Source organism: Gossypium raimondii, chromosome 7, assembly GCF_025698545.1.
Source record: "Gossypium raimondii isolate GPD5lz chromosome 7, ASM2569854v1, whole genome shotgun sequence".
NCBI lineage: Eukaryota > Viridiplantae > Streptophyta > Magnoliopsida > Malvales > Malvaceae > Gossypium > Gossypium raimondii.
The window spans coordinates 34,206,343-34,217,609 of NC_068571.1; the positions used below are offsets into that span (position 1 = coordinate 34,206,343).

General features: G+C 32.6%; 1 protein-coding gene across 1 annotated transcript; it reads left to right on the forward strand.

Annotated features, from left to right (window-relative positions):
• The first annotated feature begins 2,051 nt into the window (after positions 1-2,051).
• On the forward strand, positions 2,052-2,886 carry LOC105794618 (putative invertase inhibitor). The gene is given in 3 exon segments (XM_012623885.2): positions 2,052-2,109; positions 2,112-2,409; positions 2,411-2,886. Coding segments are annotated over 3 exon segments (534 nt in total). The 3' UTR covers positions 2,589-2,886.
• The last annotated feature ends 8,381 nt before the right edge of the window (positions 2,887-11,267 follow it).

The following is an 11,267-nucleotide window of genomic DNA, read 5'->3' on the forward strand; positions in this document are numbered from 1 at the left end:
AAACCTTGAGAAATGTGGGGGCTGTTATTGTAAATTTTCAACTTTTTATTTTTTTAATATTTGTTAAAAATACTTTATAAAAGCAAAAACAAAAAAGAAAAATAACTAGTGGGCTTAAAACTTATCCGATAAAAAGAAAAATGGTCTAAATGTCCAATTAACTCAAAATTATGCCAACTATGACTTTAACGTTTTTCAACAAACATTAATCCCAAGCATAAAACAAGTTAGTGAATTTTGGACTCTTAAATACCATAATTAAAATTGAGTTAAATTGGATTCATTATCAAATGTTGATTTGGGTTCCAACCAAATTTGGTGGGCAATGATTTTATATGTATATTCATTTTAGTACACAAATTTCATGAAAATTCATTCTCATCACTCATTCCTTTTTTTCGAATTTTTTTTTTCAAAACAACTTGGGAAGGTTTTTCTATCAAAATTCAGATTATTTCTAATAAAATCGCATGTTTTTCGTTTCTTGAGAAAAATTAAAATTAATTTTTTAAAATTAAAAATATAAAATGGTTTTAAAAAGTGAAGTTTTTCATTAAAAAATTAAAAATTAAAAATTGATTAAAATTAAAATTTGCTATAAAGTTAATACTTAAAATGAGTGCACAATATCATTTTTTAGCTCGATTGATCAAATTGAAATCGCCAATAGGGGATGAATTGACTTTTAAAAATTTATGGAAGCTAGAAAGAAAAGAGGAAAAAAAATGAACACAATGATTTAAAGTGGTTCGACCCCAATGCTTATTCCGCTACCTTAACTTTCCACTACTAAGGATTTTCCCAAATTCACTAATTTAACTAACTTTTGTGGATAATGTTTAACTTTACAACTCTCTTAAGGTTTCTACCCAAACCTTAAGATAAAAGCCGCTCAAAAAGTAATACAAATAAACAAACAATGAATTAATCCTTACAAGAATGGATTGTTTGTCAATTTAGCACAAATGAAATAATAAAACACTTGAGCTAAATAAACAACAATGAAAGCTAGCAAGTGTGTACAAGAAAAGTATGAAAACTTTAAGTACAAAGATTTGTTGATTGAAATTTTTTCTTTGATAATCTCTCTTGTTGTTGTAGACCCTTTGGATGATGGTATTTATACTATTTAGGGTGTCTTTAGTATTAATTCTAAAAAACACTTTTAAGACAAAAGCATTCCTAAACAAGTTATTTTTTTAGAGAAAAAAAAGGCTTTTTCTAAGCCAAAAAGTGGTCGCAAATCATTTTTTTCAAAAGCTGAAAAATTTAACTTTTCCCCAAAAGTGATTTTTTCTCAAAAACACTTTTGAGAAGCAATGTTAAACTAAACCTTAATTGATTTCCAACCGTTGTGGTTGTTGAAATATTAAATAGAGTTGTTGGGATGAAAATATAAGTGCATTGATGTCACATGCAATAACAAATATCAATATTTTTTCTACGAGTATCGGTACTAATAACATTTAATGTCTAATTTAGTGACCATTGGAGCCATCAATATCGATACCAAATAGAAGGTATCAATATCGTGTCGATACTTAATAAATCCTTTGGAAGTTAGAATGCCAATTTCGTATCGATACTTAAAAATGTACCGATAAAAAGTATACCACTATCGGTACTTAAAAAAATTTATCAATCCCCAACAAAAGGTATCGATACCGTATCAATACTTGATAAATACTCTGAAAAACGGAATGTCATTTTCATATTGATCTTGAAAAATGTATTGACAAAAATTGGATAGATTTCTCCTGAATTTAAATCACTCCAAAATCATATGGAACTTAATATAATATGGAACCACAATCAAAGATTTTTATTCACAAAATTATAAAATTTCAACTATGAGCAAAACCAAATCCTAACATAATAAAATTTCAAAAATTAACAACGTTTCTAAAAATAAGATAAATGATTGGTTAACAAATAAAAATGATTTAGTGCCCCCCATTTAAGATGGATTGACGAGAATCAAGGATAAATGGTTCATTCCCTTATAAATTCTTCATTTCAAGCCTTCTCTTTCTCATACCAATTTTCCAAATATGAAGAATTCCCACATTTCTTGTCTTCTTTTCTTCTACCTTTTGCTGGTCTCAGCAACCTCGATCTTATCCAAAAATCTTGCTATGAAGCTTCAAAAGGTAATCCTGCTAATGTAAAGTTGGACTTTTGTGTATCAGGTTTTCAAGGGAATCCCAAAGCCAAAGCAGCCTATGGAGTTGCAGATTTGGTTTTAGTCTCCATTGAGACAGCCATAGCTAATGCCACGGCTATCGGCTCCAAAATATCCAAGCTTCTGGATAACAAAAGCGTTGGAATGTTTGCAAGGAACTGCTTGAAAGATTGCTCAGAGCTTTACTCTCTTGCAGGGTCTAGTTTAGAAACAGGTTTGGATGCTTTTCAGTGTAGATTATGGAACTGCTAATGCAGAAATAAGTGCTGCCTTGGATGCACCAGTGACTTGTGAAGACCAGTTCAAGGAGAAGAACGGGTTGGTGTCCCCATTGACAAAGGAAAACAACAATTTCCGTCAGCTAACTGCAATCCCCCTTGCATTCATGAAAATGGTCCAGCAATGATGATAACACTTGCTTGTTTATGTGTTTACTGTCACTTCAATAATATTTTATCACCATTATGCTAGTGGTAAGGAGAGCTACCACACTACAATCCCATTAACCACCTAGTTCATAAATACATACATATTTATATACGACTTAACATTCATCATCAATGTAATACCATCATAACCACCTAGTTCATGCATATATTTTCTTACATATAGGGGTCACATGCCCGTGTGTCTACCCGTATGGAAAAAAAAATCAGGCTATTTTCCAAGCTTTATTTCTCACCCATTTGATCTTTTAACTTCACCATTTGTTCATTTTATAGCTATATCAATAATCATCATTTTCTTGTATTTCAGATAAATACATATAACCATACATAAGCATGCAAATCACTATTTCTTCTTGTCAATCACAATTTCAAATGACATATTCATGTAAATGAGCTCAATATTATTATCTGTTTAATTTTTGTCACTTAAATTCACATACACATAATTTATTAACATAACCTATCAATCATAATCTCTGAATGGTGAGATCACATAATTGAGCTCAATTTCACTGTTCAATATGTTTTATCACATAAAATTTACTTAACACTTACCACAATCTGTCAAATTAGAGAACGTCTTACGGAATCGAGTACTTCATTTTTGTATCGCCATAATATAACTATGGTCTTACACATCGTCACATATCACACACCGAAGCTATAGCTCAGCTATGGTCTTACACGGAAGCAATAATAATATTTTCACATGTTGCCGTGGTCAAACCATGGTCTTTTCTGTCAATTATCACTGAATGAAAGTACTCATTCCTGCGTTCTACTCAATTTGACCTTTTAGTTCTTCTTTTTCTCTTTCTTTTTTTTATTCATATACTTGAGTTTCGTTTTCAACATTATCGAAATTAGCTCAGTTGAGAAAGCATTCTTGTTTATGAGTAAAACAAATCTTATCAGAGTCGAGAGATATCACACTATCACAGGTTATATAATGGCATGTATTTCCAAACTTCACATATGCTACGTTCGGTTCGAGAACCGACTAAACCGTAGCTCTGATACTACTAAATGCAATACCCTTTACCCATATCCAACACCAAAATAGGGTACGAGGCATTACCAGAACACATACACTTGTAAACGTATTTAACCGAGTTATAAAATTTCATCTAAATTAAAACTTTCAAAATTATTAACATGTTTTTATAACTCTTCACAATATATTCTCAAAATATTATAATCTTAATAAATAGGGCCTACGAGACCCAATACATACTCATCGAATTCAATACTTCATTTCTATTTCATTCAATTCGCAATTTCTCATGCTCACAACTTAGATCATATCACTAGCAATTTCCATTTAATTCACATACAATTCAATCTCATTAAGTTTAACACTAATACGTATTTACCATTTAGCTCAACGTTTATCGATTATACCATTCATTAACACATTTATGAAATTCTCAATTTTGCAATAAAAATATCACTTTAGCTTAAATAACAACATCATCCTGGTATAAATACACTACCACTTATCCATTTACTTTAATTCTTTTGGGCCCCTTTTGTCACTTACCATCCTTAATCAAGGGAACAGTTACGGAAAATTGAGTACTTCACTTCCACTTTGCCATAGTATAACTATGGTCTTACGTATGATCACTTATCACTTGTCCCTGATCAGATAAGTGTAGCTAAGCTACCACTTATCACTTACCACTTGTCACTGATCAGATAAATGTAGCTAAAGCTACCACTTATCACTTGTCACTTGTCACTGATCAGATAAGTGTAGCTGAAGCTATCACTTATCACTTGGCACTTGTCACTGATCAGATAAGTGTAGCTAAGCTACCACTTATCACTTATCACTTATCACTTATCACTGATCGAAAGTACTCAAATCCGACGTTCCGCTCAATTTGATCATTTATTCAGTTTTCGTATTTTTATTTTATTCTCATTTCAACAATAAATATATTTCATCATACATTATATAATTCATGAAATTAACATTTAATCATTAAATTTCAGCCATATGAACTTACTATTTCAATGCATAACTTATAAATTTAACGTGGCATAATCTAGCCACTACTTGGCCAAAGCCTAAGCATGTACACCAAATATGTTAGCCAAATACACATATAGCATAAGCATTATAAGCATAGATGACCACAACATTTATTCATGTATCACGCTTACCAACATGTGTTAATTCATAAACCATTCATGACATTATTTCATGCCAAATCATATACCGAATATACCATACACACATACTATGAAACTTTATTTTCACACATGAGCTTAAACCATGACCAATAATGCACAAATATAAGCATCATTTCTATTGCATCGTTTATTAATTATAATCAAGCTTATGACCAATTATACACAAATCATTCATATATTTCCCAATTTCCTCCTCCTCCTCTCCATTCCATATCCTTAATGTGTATAACACATTTAAACAACATTATCCATACTATCACTATTTTTACTATATGTAAATTCAAGTCATGCATGTCGAGTATGAGTTACTAAATTATTTTTATACGGATCTACTGAGCTCCAAATTAAGATCCATTAATTTTCCCTGAAACTAGACTCAAATATCTTCTTACCATAAAATTTTCAGAATTTTTTGTTTATCCAAATAGTACATTTTATTCTTTAAAGTTTCCCTATTTTGGTGTCCGCAGTTCGACCACTCTTCACTAAAACAAATTATCTAATTGTACGAATTTGGATGATATTTCTATTTATTTACATTGAAAATATACTCATTAAGGATTCTAAGCATATAAATTATAACTCATGGAGAGCCCACTATTTAATAGGCGGCTTAGTGGAGGATGAAGCATGAAAGTGGCTAGCCACCCAATGACCAATTGGATGGTGTAAGGCAAAAGGTTATCCATGGGTGCTTCCAGGTTGCTTCTTGTGATGTCACATGCCCAAGTTGGGGTAGGGTATAATAAAATTCTTCAAATAACTATTTTTTCTTTTGTAATAAGAGATTAGGTAAACCATTTAGTTATCACCCAACTTTTCATAAGTTTTCATTTTAATCACTTGTTAATTTGGGGTTGTCGCAACCGTTTTAGTTGAAATTCTAAAAACCAGCGTGATGATATTTCAAAACATAGAAATTTTCTATTTATAAGAACACAAGGGTTTTAAATTAAAATAATAGTCACCACTAATTTTTTTTTACTAGATGTGATCGATCACCTACAAAATTACATTTTATAAAGAAATTTTAAGACCCTTTTAACAAAATGACAATTTTAAAGTCCACTTCAAAATCCAGAGAAATATTAAGTTTAAGAAGTTGGTTACGCATAGCACTACACCAAAACAGGCTTTTAGCGGTGTTTGGATAAAAAACGCCGCTAAAGATCGATCATTAGCGGCGCTTTATGGAAAACGCCGCTGAAAATAAGCATTAGCTACGTTTTTCAAAAAGCCCCGCAAAAAACCTAAGTCCAACGACGCCGTTTTCTGAGCATTCTGGGATTTAGCGGCGTTTTTAAGAAAGCGCCGCTAAAGCCCTGAGCATTAGCGGCGATTTTGAAAAAGCGCCGCAAAAAAACCTAAGCCCAACGACGCCGTTTTCTGAGCATTCGAGGATTTAGCGGCGCTTTCTAAAAGTGCCGCTAATGCTCAAGGCTTTAGCGGTGTTTTTGAGAAAGCGCCGTAAAAAAACCGAATCCCAACGACGCCGTTTTCTGAGCCTTCGTGGATTTAGGGGCGTTTTTAAGAAAGCGCCGCTAATGCTCAGGGCTTTAGCGGCGTTTTTGAGAAAGCGACGCAAAAAAAACCTAAGCCCAACGATTCCGTTTTCTGTGCATCTTGGGATTTAGCGGCGTTTTTAAGAAAGCGCCGCTAATGCTTGGGCTTTAGCGACGTTTTTTAGAAAGTGCCGCAAAAAAACCTAAGCCCAACGACGTCGTTTTCTGAGTAGTCGGGGATTTAGCGGTGTTTTTAAGAAAGCGCCGCTAATGCTCGGGGCTTTACCGGCGTTTTTGAGAAAGCGCAGCAAAAAAACCTAAGCCCAACGATGCCGTTTTCTGAGCTTTCAGGGATTTAGCAGCGTTTTTAAGAAAGCGCCGCTAATGCTCAGGGCTTTAGGGCATTTTTGAGAAAGCGCCGCGAAAAAAACCTAAGCCCAACGATGCCGTTTTCTGAGCTTTCGGGGATTTAGCGGCGTTTTTAAGAAAGCGCCGCTAATGCTTAGGGCTTTACTGGCGTTTTTGAGAAAGCGCCGTAAAAAAAACCTAAGCCCAACGACGCCTTTTTCTGAGCTTTCGGGGATTTAGCGGTGTTTTTGAGAAATTGCTGCTAATGCCCAGGGCTTTAGCAGCGTGTTTGAGAAAGCGCCGCAAAAAAAACCTAAGCCCAACGACGCAGTTTTCTAAGCTTTCGGGGATTTACGGGCGTTTTTAAGAAAGTGCTGCTAATGCTCAGGGCTTTAGCGGCGTTTTTGAGAAAGTGCCGCAAAAAAAACCTAAGCCCAACGATGCCATTTTCTGAGCTTTCGGGGATTTAGCGGCGTTTTTAAGAAAGCGCCACTAATGCTTAGGGCTTTACCGACGTTTTTGAGAAAGTGCCGCAAAAAAAAAACCTAAGCCCAACGACGTCGTTTTCTGAGCTTTCGGGGATTTAGCGGCGTTTTTAAAAAAGCACCACTAATACTCAAGGCTTTACCGGCGTTTTTGAGAAAGCGCCGCAAAAAAACCTAAGCCCAACGACGCCGTTTCTGAGCTGTCGAGGATTTAGCAGCGTTTTTGAGAAAGCGCCGCTAATGCTCAGAGATTTAAAATAATTTAAAATATTTGTTAAAAATGGAAAAATTAAAATACTATTATTTAAAATAATTTTAAAGTTTTTTGGATACATTACTGATTTTTTTAGTTTATATATTAAACAATTTCTTATATAATCGTAAAGAGATAGTATTAAGGTTTAAAGGTTATGTGTTAAGGGTTTATGGGTTTAAGGTTTTAGGGTTTAAGTTTATGGTTTAGGGTTTAGATTAACTAGTGTTTTCTAATTTATATATTAATTAATTTCTTATATAATTGTAAAAGAGATAATATTAATTTGGTTCTTCAAAATTGTGTGAAGATTTGGTTCTTCAAAATCGATATAAGCTATATCCAAGGATATCCCTATCTTATCCATCCCGGTTCAGTATTTTTAGTGCTCGGTTCAGTTTTCCAGTTCAGTTTTTTACGTGTTTTGCCTTGCCCCCGCCGTGATCAAATAATTATATATGGATTTAGGGATTATGGTTTAAGGGTTGGGATTTAAGGTTTAGGGGTTAGTAGTTAGGGGTTAAGAGTTAGGGATTTAGGGGTTAGGATTTAGGGATTCAAGGGTCGGGTTAGGGTTTAGATTAATTAGTTTTTTTATTTTTATATTAAATATGTTTTTATATAATTGTAAAAGAGATAATAATAATTTTAATATATTAAAATTATGAGTATAGTTTATATTATTTAAGAGATATATAATAGATAGACTTTATGTATATTGAATGACTAATTTAGGGTTTAAGGTTTATTTGAGATTTATTAAATGATACAATTTTATACAATTAATTAATACTTTTATATTTAAAAATATTTAATCTAAACCATTTGATATATTTGATATGGATATATAGGTAATTATTTAATTTGGATAGGACCAAATTATAAGAAAACAATACAAAAATAAAAATGATATGGGCATATAGGTAATTATTTAATTTAGATAATTCTAACTTAATAATTAATTACAATCATTTTATCATTTGTTTTCTTATTAAAATGTTATTTTGTTCAAAATAAAATAATTTTTTTGCGGCGTTTTTATCAAAAGATAAGTAATAGCGGCATTTTTTTAAAAACGCCACAAAAAATAATTTCACTTTTAAAAATGGCGCAGTTTTATCTCAAAATTCCCCCCTAAAACCCTGAAATTTTCCCCCTTAAAATTGGTATCCTCAAAATACCTAAGTGTTTCTCTCTGCCACCACCATTTCATTATCATCTTCCCCTCTCTCCCTCTTTTTGCATACCTCTCAGAAGGGCTCATACTAAATCATGTGGATCCGAAAATGGAAACCTAGGACCAGGAGCAGAATGTTCGTCGATTATCAGTTCAGTAAGAGGAAACAAATGAAAACCCAGTAATTTCTTGCAGATACAATAATGGCTGAGTTTTTCTCATCTCAGGAGTTTTGTTCTCTACAGCAAAGCATCCAAAAACTAAGAATTTAATGGTGATTTTATCTCTTAAAGTGATACGATTTTGTTAATACCAGTACTCTCTGCTAATACTTTTCAATTGCAGCCAGAAGATTTATGGATTAGGACACCTTAGAAAGGAATAGTGATTTTTGCTCTCCCACGAGGAACTGGTATTGAGGAATTGACGAGTGACTTCAAAATCCATTTCTACTGGGCTGTAATGTTTTTGTGTTTTATATCTTAAAATAGCTTTGCCTAATTGATACTTCTTGTTTTCCCTTCTCTGTTGGTTAAATACAACAATGATAAAGAACAGAATGATACTGGAAGCCTCTGATATTGATGGTTTTAATAAGGTAAATGACATAAGGATACCTGTTTCTTCAGTTTGCTAATAGTTTCTTGTATACCTTTTTGTTTCTCTTTCACTTTGCCTTTCATTTGTTTCCTCTCAGAAAGGCTCATACTAAATCATGTGGATCTGAAAATGGAAACCCAGGACCACTGTTTAACCTGGACTTGACTCTAAAGATTGGATTCTAGTTGTTGAAACACTCAATAATGTTAGTCGATTATCAGTATTCCATAAGGAAAGAATGCATAGTATGCTGTAAGTCTCCAATTCTTACTTGGTTATCTGACTAGAAAGACTAGAGAATCGGGTGTCTTAGATTTAATTTGACTGGTGCATTCTGTTCCTCGTTCTAATGTGCATTCTGTTCCTTAATTTTCAAGATTCATACAATTCGTACGCTTTCAAATTTAATTAATGATATTAATCAAAGATCGAGGAAACACAAAAGCAGTGAAAGGTGGGTAATTTCAGGGTATGTTCTTAACTATGTAAATTTAAAAGAGGCATTAAATGAGAACGAAGAATATACTGCACAAATTTTTATCTTGGTAAATTAAAAACGTGAAATTATAATTTGAATACTGTTACTTAGTGGGTGATTCTTTTGGAAGGAGTCTTTTGATGGGTCAATACTCGAGTATTAGATTGGTTTTTTTAATAATAGAAGATATTGTTTCTAATATTTTGTTGAGAATTAGTGTACTGTAAGTATGTGCTTGGTAGGGCTTGTTTTACAGAGTCAAGTTCAAGGGGTACTATGGTCGTACTGTTCCACGTCTGGTAGGCAGTTGGGATCTGATATGCTTACTGCTATTTTATTTATCTGGAAGGAAGTCCATTTTTTTTCCAGTCTTAATCATGTTCAATTTGTTTCATTGGTTTGGATGGTACCGTTGTTTGCTATATTTGCAGCAACATAGTTCATATATATTTCTATTAACTAAGTTCATTTAAAGTAGTTAGCGTCTAGCTATATATGGGTAATTTTGGTATATATGGTTTACAAAGCTACTGTTTTTTTTTCCTTTTATCCCACCACTTTTTCATGCATACTGATGATTATTTGGATATCAACCTCTGATATCCTTGTTCACTTATTTTCATGATTGTTTGCTTTATTTTATAGGATTTGATAGATGTCCTGTCGTATTTTATGAATTTTCTTTTTTTATTCATTTGATTTTATCAGGGTGTTGAGGGAATTAAATAATATGGAATTGACAAATTGATACAAGTAGCTGCATCCCAACTAAGCGACCAGCTCCCAGAGTCACGGGAGGCTGCTCGAACCCTTCTTTTGGAGCTGCAAACTGTAATGTCTTCTTTTTAATTTTGGCCACAAATATATGGGCTTCAGTGAGCAGAGTCTACAGTCACCTATTATTGTTTTGGCTTTGGTTTTGTCCTTTTTCCTTGTAAATTCTCTTGAATCATCGTCTCCCATCTTGGTTAAGAAATTAGTCGGATTGGAATTGAAATCGAATTAATGATATTCTTTGCATATGGTTCCCGAAAATAGTATACATTTGCTTCAGCTTTCCTTCTATTTTTTTTTGCGCTTAATCTTATAGCTGAAAGTTCTATCATATATGTTACATAATACCGTGTATACATGCTCTGAACTGATGACATATAATGGTGTTATTGTTTGCTAGTCTAATTTATTAAATCTTCACTCTCTATTTTTTTATATATATTTAGAAATGAGGTATGATGTTTTAAATATATGACAAGAAGTTTTAATTTTTTAATATACTTGTATTATATATAGATATAGATATATGTATGTATGTATGTATGTATGTATCTAATATACCCATGCTAAATCTGGGTAACTTGTTTAAGAGTTTGGGTTTAGTTTAGAAGTCTTTATCATATGTTTACATCTTTTTAACATCTTTAACGTGTCTAACGATATAGATATATATGTATGTATGTATGTATCTAATATATATTTTTTTATTTTTAACATCTCTCTTGTTTACCAAGTTTGTTGGTTTATTTGATCATTTGGTTTTGCATCCTTTAGATATTGAAGGTGTAGCAGTGGATTCAATCTCTTCAAGCTGGAAAAG